A 16,703-nucleotide genomic window follows, 5' to 3' on the forward strand; every position below is an offset into this window, starting at 1 on the left:
ACCACCACACCTTGGATATCACTCCTCCAAAAGTTATTTTTAACCTTCATCCTCCTTTCCTCATAATTATATTCATAAGAAGATGAAATAAGCATGAACAAATGAAATAGTGTATGTTCTAAAACATGCTCAAAATAGAGTAGTAAGATGAGCTAGCAATGACATAAAGTTAAAAATGATTTCAGTATTTTACTTATTAATCATATTTATGTTTCGCTCTCATTAGAACTATCACTAATCCTGCCTTTTCTTGGAGAGTTCTATAATGGAATATGCCTCTTTATTTTGAAAATGCTGATTCAACAGTTTGAAATACAGCAATTTCAAAATCCATTTATTTCTAATCTTCTTAAAAATTGCCACTGCCAAATAGACACTGCACAGGATACGCGCTGCGAGTGGGAACATTGTGTCATTGGCCGCTGGCTGCACGTGTGAGCCTCGTGCTGGAATCCTGTCCCTCAGCTAGGCAGGGTTTTAGTAAAATTCTGATGGTAAATTTCCGTCTTCCCTGATGCCTGTCAATTGGGCCTAAAGATAAATCAGAAGATGTAGCATTTTCCTATTTTTTTAAAAAAGTTTTTATTGATTTTTAGAGAGAGAGGAAGGAAGAGGGAGAGACAGAAACATTGATGAGAAAGAAACATTGATCTGCTGCCTCCTGCACGCCCCCTGTTGGGAATGGAGCCCACAACCAGGAATCCAACAGTGACCTCCTGGTTCACGGGTCAACACTCAACCACTGAGCCACACCACTGGGCACATTTTTCTATTTTTAACCAACGGGCTTCAAACCCACTGTAATTATTCTTTGGCTGTGTTATTTTGTAGGTGGAAAATTCTGTTGCTGGGAATTTAAAATAGGAAATTATCAGAGTTTTCATAGACGATGCATTTATGTCTCTGAGTAGAACGTCATGTGATAATGGAAACATTTCCAAACAGGTCTTTACACTGCCTCAGCCTGGGACCCCTTGCTCTCCAAGCAGTGTCTCTGTCCCCTCCTCAGACACCCCTTTCCCCGGGTGGGCTCCGTGTCCTTTGAGCCCGTGCCTCAGCAGCCCCCTGGAAGTGAGCTCCGCAGCACCCACCCTTGGCACGGACAGCACTTTGCTTTCCTGTAGCAGAAATGCAGAATTTTAGTCTGACAACTTTTCAAGTACTTTGTCATGAGAGAACTCAGACATGTCTGTATGGTTCCAAGTATTTTCTTGTCATTCCCCATCATATCACAAATATTGTAACACTAGACGCCTGGTGCATGAAATTCATGCAGGGGGGGGGGGGTTCCCTCATCCCGACCTGCACCCTCTCTCCCTCTCTAATCCGGGACCCCTCGGGGGATGTCCGACTGCCGGCAGTCGGACATCCCTCTCGCAATCTGGGACTGCTGGCTCTTAACCACTTGCCTGCCTGCCTGTTTGCCCCTAACTGCCTCTGCCTGACGGCCTGATGCCCCTCTAACAGCTCTCCCCTGCCGGCCTGATCGCCCGGATCAACGCCTAACTGCTCTCCCCAGCCAGCCTGATCGCCCCCTAACTGCTCCCCTGCCTGCCTAATCACCCCTAACCGCCTCTGCCTGCCAGCCTGATCACCCTCTAACAGTTCTCCCCTGCTGGCCTGAAAGCCCCGATCAATGCCTAACTGCTCTCCCAGGCTGACTGATTGCCCCCTAACTGCTCTCTCCTGCTGGCCTGATCGTCACTAACTGCTTTCCACTGCTGGCCTGATTGTCCCTAACCACCTCTGCCTGGGCCCTCGCCACTGTGGCTTTGTCTGGAAGGACGTCCAGAAGATGTCCAGTCTAATTAGCATATTACCTTTTTATTAGTATAGATGTCTGCTGTTTAAGATAACATAATCGAGCCCGGCCAGTGTGGCTCAGTTGGCTGAGTGGCCCAAGTGCCCAGAGGTCATGGTCAGTTCCCAGTGGGGCGCATGCCCGGGTTGTGGGTGCGATTCCAGTGGGGGACGTTCCGGAGGCAGTCTGTGGACGTTTGTCTCTCATTGCTGTTTCTACCTCCCTCGCCTTTCCTCTCTAAAAAATCGATTAAAAACCACATATTTTTAAAAAGATGATATAATTTTGTACATTCATTTAATCTGTCTCAGAAACTAGCCATACGTTGTGATGTGCTGGGGTCGAGAACCTCATTCAGGTGATGCTCCAGACCCTCCGCCCTGGGGCCCTCCCTCCTCCCTCAGGACACGGTAGACATGAAGTCTGTCCAAGCGAGGGCCCTGGCGCCACCTGCGTGTGGATAAAAGTGAGCTTTACTCCCCACGTTGTGGGCGGTCTAGTGCCAGGACGTGTGGCTGCAGAGGACGGGAACCCCCGAGTCCTGTGCCCGCATCACAAGGACGCGATGCAGCTCTGCTCTGAGCCTCAGTGCAGTCCCTCCTCGGGGTGGGGCTGGGGGTGGGGGTGGGTGAGGCGTGCTCTGCCCCCACTGCGCAGCACGGTACATGGATCCCCTCCCGACTTAGGCTCAAACGTGTGCCTTGTAGGAAAAAAGCACAGGCTGCAGCAGGCGTGGCTGTGAGCCTGGCCCTGCCATTGTCCCCTAGCCTCTTCCTTCCTGCCCAAATAGAGACTCCGTGTGAAGGTGAGGAGCAGGGCCCTTCTGATCACGCCGGCTCTTCCTTTCTGCCACATCCTTGCGAGTGGCAGGGGTTCCTGATCAGTGGCATGTTCAGAGAGCTACTTCTTGTTCTCCCACTGTCACATGTCATTTAAGAAGCCATTTGAATACACATTGAAATTCTAATGGAATTGCTCTCTATCTGCAGTCTCATACCCTGACTCATTCATGGTGGGATGAGGTGGTGAGCTAGAGCCATTTACTTTTTGAATGAACAGAAAAGCTAATTTCTGCCTCATCAGCTTAGCCTATGAATGTTCAATTTCACCCATTCTGAATGACTACTCCCACATCAGCTTAATGTTTTGGTTAATGGGTAGTTATAATTTATATTTATAGCCACTTTTAAACTAGAAAATTTAGGACCTAAATCCTGCCATTCTTTATCGCTAGTCACTATATTGTACTTCAGGGGAAAAGTCCTTAAGCTTTTACTAACTTTGCTGGTGATGCAACAAAATAGAGGGTGATTTATTTTTAGTTGTTAATTTAAGAACAGAATTTAACAAATATGTTTAGAAAATTTATACTGAAAAATGGAAAATAACTTTATGACATTGAGAACTTAGCTATTGAAATGCATTCTTTTAGTTGCATTTCATCAAGAAAGTTAATTATATCAGAATACTAATTATTATAGATTTAAACTTTTTTAGTAAACATGTTAAAATTTCACATGAAGTCAATGATTTTTTAAAATCTTGTCCCCAAATAATAGAAAATATGTAACTATGTAAATATGTAAATGGAAGTAACTGTCACTGAATCGGTGCCGTATAGAGGAATTTTGCCCGTTTCCTCCATGCCAAGCCTTCTCTTTTGGGTCATGTGGTCCCTGGGTACATGAGCTGTACATTGGCCACATCACACATTTCTGGAAATTAATTTGACCTGAGTCACTGGCTCAGTCACAAAGAGGCACCATGTTCTGCAAAGTGGTTTTCCAGATGAAATAAATTACAAACCCTCCTCCTTTTTCTCTTCCTCCAATAATGTCATCATCTCAATGGGCAAAAACTACAACCATTTCCCTTAAGATCGGGAACAAGACAGGGACGCCCACTTTCACCACTCTTACCATAGTGCTAGAAGTCCTAGCCACAGCAAGAAGAAATAAAAGGCAAACACATTGGAAAGAAAGAAGTAAAACTGTCATTATTTGCAGATGACATGATACTGTATATAGAAAAACCCTAAAGATTCCACCAAAAAACGTCTATAATTTCTAAAATGCATATATTTCTACCCTAATAAATTCATTACTGTAATCACATGATCATTTCTTTTAGAAAGATGTCTGAACATCATTTTAGGATGTTTTCTCTATGTGCTGTGGGGGTCTGCATTGGGACTCGCCCTTGTAAAGGATGGTGTAGCTTATTTTATCTTAAGGCATTGATAAACTTACTAGGTTCAGCCATGGGAGGAAAACTGACTTCTCTGGCCCTTAATACTGGCCTGAGAGACTAAATAAGAATATATATTCTAAACATTCTCTGCTTGCATTGCCATTAGTCACAGGGACTCCTTGCTTTTGTTGATAACCATCTTCCAGGACATTAACCCAATATGTGAGTGTGGATTGCTGAGTGAATTAATACAGACTTTCACAATATGGCTACATGAAATATTAGTGATAAAGACATTCTTTCTGAATGGATTTACTGAAGCCCTGGGTGCCTACTAGTCTGCATTTACTATAACTGAAACAGGTTCAGTTGCCTGTCACAGTGAAAGCCAAACTTGTGCTTTCCTTTCTCACCAGCAAGAAGAAAAGTGGTTTATTCAAGGGCCAGCCGCCTGAGAAGATGGTGTACTACCCTCCCAAAGCCAGTCTCAACAACTCAGTGCAGGCAGAGATTTTAAAAGGGGGGAGAGGGACAGCAGTAATCGAGGGGAAAGGATTGAAAGTTCTCTATTTGCAGACCAGCATAGTCTAATTGAAAAGGATCTTGAAACTGGTCAAGTGATGGTCTGGTGTGCATCATCCTGGTCTTTGTCATCCTGGTTTTATGTCATCTTGGTTCTTCGGTTGAAGGACAGCAAATCTTCCAGAGCTGAGATGACTAAGGTTACAGTCTGTATCTTTTGAAGTTAGTCCCTAGGATTCTTATACAAATATGTTGTTTACATATGAAGCAGAGTCAGCATTTACAAAAATAGTATCAAAAGAATGGTGGGTGGGTTACAATTCCCACTGTTGCAATACTGTGATCTAATGAAGGCAATATCTGTCAGTCCAGAATTTCGTATTTAGGTGTCATCTTTTGTTGCATACTATGTCTTCTTGCCCTCTCTCCCATCGATTCCTGCGTTTGAATAATAACTAAGTGCAGGAGATGTGTTTTGTCTGTAAGGTATCTGAATGTGTCATGCAGGGTGAAATTCAAGGTTAGATTTTGCTGCTGCAGTTGAGGTTCTGTAGGTGGTTGTTCCAGTGAAGATGAGATAAGCTAAGCCTGGACAGTAAAAGGCGTCAAGTTGTGCTGAAGGAAATTGTTTTCCTCTTAATTTGTTTTCATCGCCCTCAAATGCACATGTCCATCCAGTGAGCAAAACAAAGCAAAGACACCAAAACCAAGCAATTTGCCAGATTTGTCATGCTTCCCCTTTTTGTTTTGGCACTTGGGCAATTTCCAAGAAGTAGGTGATTCTTCACCCTCCATGTTTTGTCGTTCCTCGCAACTCTGGCCACTCAGGCCTCCCCTGCATTTTCAGTCTTGCCTCATTCCAAGGACAGATCTTAACTCAATCAGAAACAACTTCAAGAACTCAGAGAAGTTATGAGCACAACACATGATGTACTGAGCAAGAATTATGGTCGTGCATTTATATATTCTCAATCCTCCCATGAGCCCTACAAATTTCATGTCATTTTTCCCAAATGCACATGAGAGGAAATTATTCCTCAACTACCCACTATGTTTATTTTGAGAAATTTGAAAAAAATACCAAAGGGACAAACAATCTCAGGAGGCAAATTTGTTATCTCCAATTGTCCCAGAGAAGCAATATTTTAAAACAATGCTGAAAACTGGGATATATTTCAAATAACCATGTGTGTGGATGGATGTCCATGGTAGAGTCTTTAAAGGTGAGGAGGTTACCTTCAAATATTAGTTTGTAGATTTAATTTATTTTTTTATCAATAAGATATTATAAGTTTGCAATTAGTAGTAAAGGATGCTAGGTAGAGGGGACAAAGTTGGGGGGGTGATGGGGGACATCCGTAATACTGTCAACAATAAAAACTAAATTTAAAAAAGAGAGAGAAGGGAAAGTCTTCCTCTTTGCAATTTCCCAAACTGCCTCTAGCTCACTGCTGTAGAATGATGAAGTGTGGTGGCTGCGTACTGTGCTATGCTTATGCAACCAGAGGTTTTCACTCCATAGAAATAGAATGAGGTTCTGACCCCAGAGTCTCCTGTTCTTCTGTGATGACTGCAGACCAGTGTGTGTACCTGACCTTCACTCACTGGCCACTGAGAGTCAGTCTGGATGAAGCACTGTGCCTGCAGCCACAGTGGTTTCCTTCCAGTGACAGTGGGTGTACCTCCAGCTTGTGTCTGGCTGGTTTTATGTCACCTTGTTGACCAACTTCATCTTCTCAGGAGCATGAACATCGTATTGTTTAGGGGTATTTGGTCCAGATCTTTTCTCTGTCAGACCAGAGATGATCAGACTCTCAGAATTCTGGGATCTCAGCAGGTGCAATGATGGACTATAAGACACAAGCAAGCCCAAGAGAAGGTCCCCCTTGGCGAATGAAAGACTGTGAAGCAAGTGTCTGTTTCCATCTGCAGTCTCCATATTGAGTAGTATGTGTGCAAAGAAGCACCGTGGTCCAATTCATACTGCAAGTCACTGTAGGTGGGAACGTTGCTTTCTCACATTGACCTAGAGCAGCGGTTCTCAACCTGTGGGTCACAACCCCTTTGGGGGTTGAACGACCCTTTCACAGGGGTCACCTAAGACCATCGGAAAAAACATATATAATTACATATTGTTTTGTGATTAATCACTATGCTTTAATTATGTTCAATTTGTAACAATGAAATTGGGGGTCACCACAACATGAGGAACTGTATTAAAGGGTCGCGGCATTAGGAAGGTTGAGAACCACTGACCTAGAGTAAGGTTGTCTGTGGAAGGTTTAGCGCCAATAAGAAAGGTTGCTGGTTTCACACTTGAACCTGACGCCGTGGCAGTCATGTGGGAGTCTCCACTGTCTTGTGGAAGGTGTGTTACAGTTTCAACTCCCGGCCATTGTCTTAGTGCTCTCTTGCCGCTTATTTATTTATTTCAAGCACAGTTTACGTTCAGTGTTATTTCATGTTGGTTTCAGGTGTGCAGCGCAGCGGTAGGTGATCATATGCTTTGCCGTCTTCCCAGCATCCCCAGGCCCACCTGACATCCATGTTATACGGATCACACGCCCCACCCTGTGCTTGACCTTAACTGCCATTTGGTGCTTCTTAATCCCTTCACCTTCTTTTATGCAGCCCCAAGCCCCCCCTCCCGCAACCTCCAGTCTGTTCTGTGTCGATTCTTGATGTTAGAGAAGGTGTCTTGATTAACAAATAACAGTGACATTAAGAATGGTCAACTCAAGGTGACCCATAATCTTAATGACATTGATCTGTTTGTTGGCCATGAAACAAACTTTCACCATAAAATGGAGGGTCTCATAGCTTACTTGATATTTTACAATTGAAAAGAATTGCTCACTTCTCACTCATTTGGAAAAACAGCTTTTCATGCTAAATGACATAAAAGAGAACTTTAAGAAAATCACAATTCTTTTTAAAATTATTTATTTTTGAAAGTTTTACATATACCCCTTTATCCCCCATTGTCCTCTCCCAGCCCACCCCCACCCCCCAACCCAGGCCTTCAACCTCCCTATTGTCTGTGTCCCTTGGTTATGCTTATATGCATCACGTTCTTTAGTTGATCCCTTACCCACATCCCCTTGCCCCTTCCATCCTCCCCTGCCTTCCCTCTGAGGTTTGACAGTCTGTTTGATGCTTCTATGTCTCTGGATCTATTTTTGTTTATCAGTTTATGCTGTTCATCATATTCCACAAATTCATTTTTTATTATTCTAATTCATTTGTTTTAAAGGCTGAGGTATAAATTTAATAGTTTTTAGAACATGCTATTTTCTGATTATGTGCTTAAAATTTATACATTTTATGGTCTTTCTAGTTGTACATAAATCACAGGATTTATTATTAATGGTTTTCTCTTGACTCATAAATGTTGTTGCCAGTAGCTTGGCACCCACAAGTAGCCTAGCAACAAGTCAGCTCTCCAGCAAACAAAGTGTTGCCAATAAAAGAGTTCAAATTCAGGATATTAGTGCATGTGTACTACTAAAATCAAGCTGGGGTGTTCTGATTGGGGGAAGTTGCACGGAAGGCGGGGTTGAGTGGGTTTCCTAGTAAATAATACACTGCCTTCATTCAGAAACCATGGCATCTGTTCAGACCACACACCTTTGACAGGTAACTGAGAGTGTGTAGGTGAGACAAGTGTCATTGTGTCGTCACTGTCTAGTGCAGCGGTTCTCAACCTGTGGGTCGCGACCCCTTTGGGGGTCCAACAACCCTTTCACAGGGGTCGCCTAAGACCATCGGAAAACACATATATCATTACATATTGTTTTTGTGATTAATCACTATGCTTTAATTATGTTCAATTTGTAACAATGAAATTGGGGGTCACCACAACATGAGGAACTGTATTAAAGGGCCGCGGCATTAGGAAGGTTGAGAACCACTGGTCTAGTGGGTGAGTTCACTGGGTGCAGTTTCCGCTATGAACCTTCATGCTTTTGGAATAAATGTTTTATTTTCAAGTTGTGCTGATAGTTTTGCACCTTCAGGGATCATTTTCTTGAAAATATCACAAAATATTCCACCTCACAGTTGTTTCACATGTGAAGACGTTGACATGTCTAGTGTCAGTTTCCTTTAGTGGAATCAACTTCCACGTGGCTGTTCATGTTCCCCGAGAGGGGCACTCCCTGTGTGCTGGTTGCAAGGCCCACATGGAAGAGGGTCAGGCTTCGGGAAGCTGGGGCTTCCTGGGACCATCATTACAGGACCAGTGCCCTCGCGGGGGGGTGGGTGGGGGGTGGCGCCTGCATCCACAGCGCCTGCTGGCTGTGCCCCGGGCTCTCGACCCACCTCTCAGGCCCACAGGCTGCTGCACACTTCCAGAAACCCGGGAGGCCTGGGGACACCTGAGGGAGCGACCGCACCATGGGATGTGCCCTGAACATAGGGCTGTGCGTTTGAAACAAATCCTAGAACCTAAAACCAGGAAGCATCCGCTCTCTGCTGATGATCCCCCTCCCCCTGAGACGCTGGCTTTTAAAAATCCAGCCTTAAAGGACTCTGACTTGCTGCTGTAGTCCCCACCGGGATGGAGCGCAGGCCGCCATCTCTCCCCCAGGGACTCCCAGGTGGCTCCTACCTGGCAAAGAGGAATAAACCCCATGAGGTCCTCAGAGGGAGGGCAGACCTCCTTCAGATCGGCTGATTGTTTTGGAAAGTTGGATTGAAGGGACTCGCCTTACACATGAAAGAACATTCCCTGCATGAGAAACAGTTACCGGTCCTCAAAGACAGCCAGCAGCAGTGGGTAGACCTTTTGTCCCCAGAGTGTGGGGACGGCACCCCGTGGCCTCCCTGTGCGGACACAGCTCATCCCAGCGCATCTCAGGCCCGGTGCTCGGGAAGCAGGCAGTTTCGGGGGCAGCTGCCCGTTCACCTCTCCTGCCAGCGGGTGCCCGGGGTCAGAGCATGGAAACATGCCATCCTTTATGTGAGAGGTGGATTTCCCAGAGGGCAGGAATAATCTTATTTATGATTTTAGCCAGTATTTACTATGCCTTATAAACAGTCTGAATGCAACAAATGAATCATCTTTTTTTTTTTCAGTTAACGTTTGTAGGTGTATTAGAAATACCTGTAACCACCACTGAGATTACATTTAAGTACAGACTATATGTTAAGAAGGCATCAAAGCCCTTAATAGTTGAAAAGAGGTAAATCCCTTAAATAACAGATGCCTTTGTGAAGGAAATGACGTTTAGAGGTCCACGCGGACGTACACGTTACCCTGAAATCCTTGCTGGTGGTGACGTTGATCCCAAAGGAGCTGCTTGTCTTGCAGGTGTGGCTGCAGAAGTACGGCTACCTGCCCCCGACGGAGCCGCGGCTGGCGGTGCTGCGCTCGGCCGAGGCCATGCAGTCGGCCCTCGCGGCCATGCAGCAGTTCTACGGCATCAACATGACGGGCAAGGTGGACAGGAACACCATCGAGTAAGTCACACGCGCACATTCTCGGGGCCCCTGAGCCAGACCACGTCCTGAAAACCTGAATGACCCGGCGACCTCCAGTGGGGTCGCTCTTTGGGAACTTGCCTTTGGAATTGAGCCTGTTTAAGCTCAGTCCTGTGAGAGGTCAGATTTGCTCAGCTGATGTCAGAGACACATTTTCAAAACAGGAACGAAACTGTGCCCGGGGGTGGGAGTCAGAGCGGGCCCTGCTGCAGCCAGGACAAGAGGGGTGTCCGTGACCTGTTGGCAGGCGTCTGGCTGGGAGGGCACAGGGCACATCTGCTCCCTGCTGAGTCGTGGCCCAGCAGCCACTTGAAATTGGCCAAATTAGAACTCTGACCCCAAGGGAGATGGGCAACTGTCCAAACCAGGGCCCTGGGGGAGAGGGCAGAGCCAGTCTTCAGCTTCCTGATGGTCCACAGGGGAAAATTGCCCCCACCAGTTAATCAAGGAGGGTTTTCCCTGGAAAGTCTCTGCCTTCAGTTGCTTCTTTGCTCTTGAATAGTGTCTGTCATCTCACTGATGGAGGCCTCAGTCACTCGCACACGCAGCCCCTCAGCAGCCGTCTCCACGGGGCGTTTCCTCTGGAGGAGGCAGAGGCAGCTCAGGGACCTCAGCTCTTTGCTAGGGGCCCGGCGGTCACGGTGCCTGCAGGTCCCAGCAGCGTGGAGGCGGTATGGCTTCCGGAGAGCAGAGGGACAGGCTCCTTCCCTCCTGGAGCCCCTGGGTGTTTCGAGGTCTTGGCACAAAGTAAATCTCCCTCGTCACGCCCTGTGGTCGTCACGCCCTGTGGTCATCACCCATCAACGCCCACAGGGGGAGATGGGCGCACTTTTCTCTCCGTGTTTTCCGATAAAGAAACCACCCGCGCCACAGCGGCACCGGTTACGGGGACAGTCAGAGGACATCCACTATGGGCTGCAACTGTAGGCCCGAAATCACTCCTCTCTGCTGAAATGTCTTAGGATCCACTCTGAGTAGCTATAAACTTTTATCTAATTTTAGACTCTTGGCAAGATCAGTTGTTTTTAAGTTAAATAATTCCGCTCTCCTTCGGCAGGCAGACATTAGTACATTCAGTCTGTAATTCTTGGGCACTTAAAAGCAGTGCTTCCAGTTGTGGTCACCTCTGTATCGTGCTGAAGAAAGGAACCATTTTCACGCCACAGATGAAGGTGTTACCTTAAATGGCGTTCTATATCGCTTTTATATTAATCAGCATTGGGGTTGGAAAGATAGTAATAAATACATATATGAAAATGAGCTCATTGTCATATATGTCAGCAGTTCTTTCAAATAATGGGTTTCTTAGCTAATTTTGGGGAGAAAGCGCACTTAAGTTCCTTAATAAATGGAACCACTTATGTTATGAAGAAAAGGAGAGAAAGACATGTCACGGCAATAATGAACATGAGTGTAATACGATTTTACAATGTTAATAGGAGACATTTTTAAATTTTAGTTTATCTTTTATGTGTCAGAGTGTTTGCATTGCAGTTTGGTGGGATAGCACATTCAAGGCGACTCCCCTGCTGCCCCCCCCAAACCCCTGTCAGCGCCTGTTTCTTTCCTGGGATGTTTGTCACCTTAAGGGAGACCACGGGGTTCACTCTGGCAAGCAGAGTCTGCGCCCTTGTCCCGGGTATTCACAGGATTTATCAAAATGGTATTTGGGGGCAGCTAGCATTTGGTTGCACAACAACTTCATCTTGCTCTAGAAATGGCTGCGGCACCCAGAGCCCCCAGTGGCCATGACACACTGAGAGGAGCGGGCGCTAGCCCTGCGCTCACCGACGGGGCCTCTCACCCACTTTAAAAACGTGCGAGGAAGCCTGCCTGCTCCGGAATGAAAAGTGTGTTTTTGTTTTTGTTTTATCTTTAATTTCTTTATTGGTTAAGGTATTACAAGTGTGTCCTCATCCTCCCATGAACCCCCAACCTCCCCCACCCCACTCATGCTCTCATCCCCCTGTTGTCCATGTCCATTGGTTTGGCGTATATGCACGCATACAAGTCCTTTGGTTGATCTCTTCCCCTTGCCCCCACCCTCCCTGAAAAGTGTTTTAAATGTTGCAGTCCCGTAAAAGCCCTGAGACCAATTTACCACAGAGACGGTTCCTGTCAGAATGCCCTTTGATCATATTGTTGGGGTTTTACATATTTCAATAAACAATGCCCACTGATAGCTCCGTGCCACAGTGTGTGGGTGTCAGTACTGGTGAAGTTAAGGTGGGATATTCTCAGCCTGACCAACCCTCACTAAGGCTTCTTTGCATGAAGTTTCTGCTGGTGTCAGGTCAGGCCTGTCCGAGCTTCATGCTTGCACGTCAGCATCTGCCTGATGAGCTAGTCTAGCCCGTAAGCGCGCCTGTGCGGTGTCCGCCCAGGCAGCTTCTGTTGAAGGCGCAGAGCTGGGAGGACGACGAAGTCCGCGGGAACCTGCTGGACAGTGGGCAGGTCAGCACATGCAGAGGCTGCCGACTGGGCTCCTGAGCCCCCGCCTCACTGCAGCGATGCAGGGGTGGCCCTGGCCCAGGCCCACAGGCTCCCTAGCCCGATGCCCAGGCCAGACAGACATGCAGGTCGGAACCCACCGAACAGCCCTGCTGCGTCAGCTCTGCCTGAAGGAGCTGCATGTGATGGTGTGGGGGTTCTCAGTGGGAGCAGGGCGGGGACGGTGATCCTGGCACGGGCCACTGCACTACGCAGAGGGAGGCCGGGCTGTGGGCCTGCGTGGCCTGGGGAAGCGGAGGGCAAGAGACCCAGCTAAGGAGGCCTGTGTCCAAGTCCTTCTACAGGGTGTTTCATGGCCGAACAGGAGGAGGACGGTCTGTGCCTGGGGAGTGCAGTCAGGAGGAGGAGGCCGGCACAGCGGAGGGGAGAGGCACCTGGGGGGTGGGCGGCAGCAGAGGCTGCGCTGTGGTTCCTGGATGGGGGGCAGATCAGGGCAGTGGGACCTGCAAGGCCTTCCGGCCCAGGCATTGGGGGTGCTCTGGTTTGGGCTGAGATTAGGCATCAGAGCAGTTGGTGCAAGGTTGGGGCAGGCACAACACTTGTGTGTTTACTACATGTAAACCACACACGTGGCAGGTGTCTATGGAGACGAGTCAGCCGTGTTGGGAGCCTTGTTTATCAGGCATGTCTGGCCGATGGTGTGTGAACTCAGCGAGGGCTTCTGGCCTTGCTTCTCTAAGCGTGTTATAAATGCTCAGAAATATTGTAGGATGAATGGATCAGGGTGAGTAAATAAGTGAACAAACACTTGGAACATAAGACAAAATTATATGCAAAAGCCAACGAAATTTCTAAGGAGTCCAACAGAGATTCCGATCAGCCCGGGACCTGCGTGGCGAGGCCTGCCCTGGGGAGTGGGCTGCTCGGAGGAGCTCCCTCGCATGTCCGCGGCCTAAATGGAAGCGAGGGCAACACAGTGAAATCGTTTTCAGTTACCAACTTCGCCTTTTAATTTTGTGGATTATTAATGTAATTTTAGAGAATATATTTTCATTGAACATACATTTGATTCTGATAACAACTAATTCCATTTTGTCAAATTTTATCCCACTACCCATTTCAAAATTATTTCTCCACTTAGAGCATTTCCTTAAATATTTTCCTTAGCTAAATATGTGACCACATGCATTCTGCATTAAGTACATTTGTGCATCTTTAATAACTTGGTATTATTTATTATTTCAGTACAATAGGTAAGGATAAGTACTTGCCTGAGGAGTATTATAATTTTGTTGATGTGATTAACGAAACACCCATATATTAAAACCGCTTCCCTCATCCTCAGCCCACCAGTAATGCCTGGTGTTGGCGTCTGGGTCCAGACCGCAGTCTTGCATGTGTAATGAAGAGGAATGGCTCTTCAGGTTCCTCATCATGTGGTTTTATGCCAGGGGTCCCACCAGGGGGGCCTGCAGAGCCCGCCCGGTGCGTCAGGCCAGGGGACCCTCAGAGTCCTGGGATGCCGGGGTGACTGTAGGATCGGGCCCAGCCTCTGCTCAGTCAGCTCAGCCAGTTCTGAGGCCGACAGCCTGCGGAATGAGTGCTTTCAGGACATCTCCTTGGATCTGGAGACTTGGATAAACACACAGGTGGTTCTCTGAAGCAGCTGTCACCTCGGTGGGGCCGTCAGGTCAGCCATGCCACGGCCCCGTTCCTGCCGGGCCCAGCAGGTCAGCCATGCCACGGCCCCGTTCCTGCCGGGCCCAGCAGGTCAGCCATGCCACGGCCCCGTTCCTGCCGGGCCCAGCAGGTCAGACATGCCACGGCCCCGTTCCTGCCGGGCCCAGCAGGTCAGCCATGCCACGGCCACGTTCCTGCCGGGCCCAGCAGGTCAGCCATGCCACGGCCACGTTCCTGCCGGGGCCAGCGCAGGTCAGCCATGCCACGGCCCCGTTCCTGCCGGGCCCAGCAGGTCAGCCATGCCACGGCCCCGTTCCTGCTAGGCCCAGGGCAGGTCAGCCATGCCACGGCCACGTTCCTGCCGGGCCCAGCACAGGTCAGCCATGCCACGGCCCCGTTCCTGCCGGGCCCAACTCAGGTCAGCCATGCCACGGCCACGTTCCTGCCGGGCCCAGGGCAGGTCAGCCATGCCACGGCCCCGTTCCTGCCGGGCCCAGCAGGTCAGCCATGCCACGGCCACGTTCCTGCCGGGCCCAGCGCAGGTCAGCCATGCCACAGCCCCGTTCCTGCCGGGCCCAGCGCAGGTCAGCCATGCCATGGCCACATTCCTGCCAGGCCCAGGGCAGGTCAGCCATGCCACGGCCACGTTCCTGCCGGGGCCAGGGCAGGGGACCGCCCACTGCCTGGAAAAGCGAGTCGTGGTTTCACTGCTGCAGGCAGCGTGTCTCTGTTTGTAAAAGCTGATTTATCCACGTCACATGCAGACCGTGTCATTTATTCCCACAAACGGACTTCGCTGACAGTCTTCTCTGCAGGAGCTTCGTCCCTTTCAAGAGTATCCAGGGTGGGCAAACTTTTTGACGCGAGGGCCACAATGGGGTCTTAAACTGGACTCAGAAGAAGGAGCTGCGGCCATGTTTCCCGACGTTGCCATGTTAACACTGCTGCTGGTGAAGGAGCGGAGGGGAGAGCAAGAGAACCCTCCGCTCTTTCGGCTCCGCGGGCCGGATAGAGTTTGCCCACGGCTGGTAGACACTGTTAAGTTTTTGGTGAAATACAGCAAAAGTGGACTCTCTTTATTTTGCTTTATTTTTCCCGTCACCGTTGATCCCCTCTGTGCCCTCTTCCACCGCCAGGCACCCCACTCGCAGCCCCACGCTGCTGTCCACACCCAGAGCTCTCTTTCTCTTTGATTCTTTCCTGATCTCCGCTTCCCGCAGCCGGTGGGACCATAGAGTCTGCCCCAGCTTGGTAACATTACATTAAATGGGGTCATGAGCAGGAGAGCCCTTTATGAGTCACTACAGAAAACGTTCCAGCAGCAGGAAAACCATTCTGTTTGGAGAAGAAGCAAGACCACGTAGAAAACAGCAGTAGTCAGCGTGTCTCCAGGATTGCAGACGGCTGCACCTGTGAAATGTTCAAAGTTTATAACCAAAAGCAGCATTTCATTTTCTTAATATAAACACGTAAACCTTACTTCTGTGGTGCTAACCTCATATTCAGGAGAAAACATTACTTAAGCATGGAATGTGGTTATCGTATGGCTCTTACTTAGGAATTAGGATAATGAAAGTGAAGAGAAGAAAAGGTGGGAAGGCAAATGCTATTAAACAAGCTCTCTGTGTGCAAGGCACACCCTCTTAGCTGCTGGAATTTAAGGTCACGTCATAGATTTTAACATTGTTGAATGTTAGAGCTGGAGGAGACCTTACTGAGAATTTCTTTTCAAAGTCTCATTTTAAGACAGTCTACCACTGGCTCAAAATAAATTAGAGAGAGAAAAATATCTAAAAGCTCTGTGATGTAAGCTAGTGAATCTTGATCATTCAGGAAAAATAATGTGCTTTCTATTTAGATTCAAACCACAAGAAAGTGGGTGGGTTTCTGCTTTGGTTTTCCGGTCTCCTCATCCCACCGTAGACGGCTTCCCGCTGGTGTCCTTTGAGGTTAGCGATGAGGCTGCTCACTAACGGAGGCCTGCTTCTTGCAGCTGGATGAAGAGGCCCCGGTGTGGGGTGCCTGACCAGACCAGAGGCGGCTCCAGGTTCAGCGTCCGCCGGAAGCGATACGCGCTCACGGGCCAGAAGTGGCAGCACAAGCACATCACCTACAGGTAGGAGCACCGGGCCACGTCCCGTCTCCACGTGTCACTGCTGCTCAGTTAGATGTCTCTTGACACCTTGCACACGCTGACTACAGGGTGACCTGTTGTGGTACAATGTTCACGCAAGGAACGGAAAGCCAGGATAGAGAAAGAGAGCGGCTTGCCCTTTGGGGGCCCACATGGCGCTGCGGTGAACTGCACCTCCCAGCGCCCCGAAGGCACACCTGTGTTCTGAGGGGCCGTTGCCGCCTACCCGGACACATGGTGTTCTCCCACTAGAGTTCACGATCTAAAAGACCCTAAGTGACCGCACAGGTAATTGCCACTTAAACACAATGTCTTTGAATAGCTGGGACTTTCAATGTCCGTGTGACGGTAAAGCCTGGTCACATGCAGTGCCTTTGCAGGAAGCCGCCTGGAGAGTGCTGCGAGGAGGGTGCTGGGTGCTGTGGGCCCTCCTTGACAGTCTAG

The 16,703-nt window shown here is 48.5% G+C and overlaps 1 protein-coding gene across 2 annotated transcripts in view; it reads left to right on the plus strand.

The window, feature by feature from the left end:
* Positions 1-16,703, plus strand: part of MMP16 (matrix metallopeptidase 16) — a 169,600-nt gene that overhangs the window by 76,865 nt on the left and 76,032 nt on the right. For both annotated transcript variants that reach the window (XM_059673172.1, XM_059673170.1), the window contains exons 2-3: positions 9,825-9,973; positions 16,119-16,241. In XM_059673172.1, coding sequence (XP_059529155.1) covers positions 9,825-9,973; positions 16,119-16,241 — 272 coding nt within the window. The remainder of the gene's footprint in view (positions 1-9,824; positions 9,974-16,118; positions 16,242-16,703) is intronic.

The sequence above is a fragment of the Myotis daubentonii genome, chromosome 17 (assembly GCF_963259705.1).
Source record: "Myotis daubentonii chromosome 17, mMyoDau2.1, whole genome shotgun sequence".
Lineage (NCBI taxonomy): Eukaryota > Metazoa > Chordata > Mammalia > Chiroptera > Vespertilionidae > Myotis > Myotis daubentonii.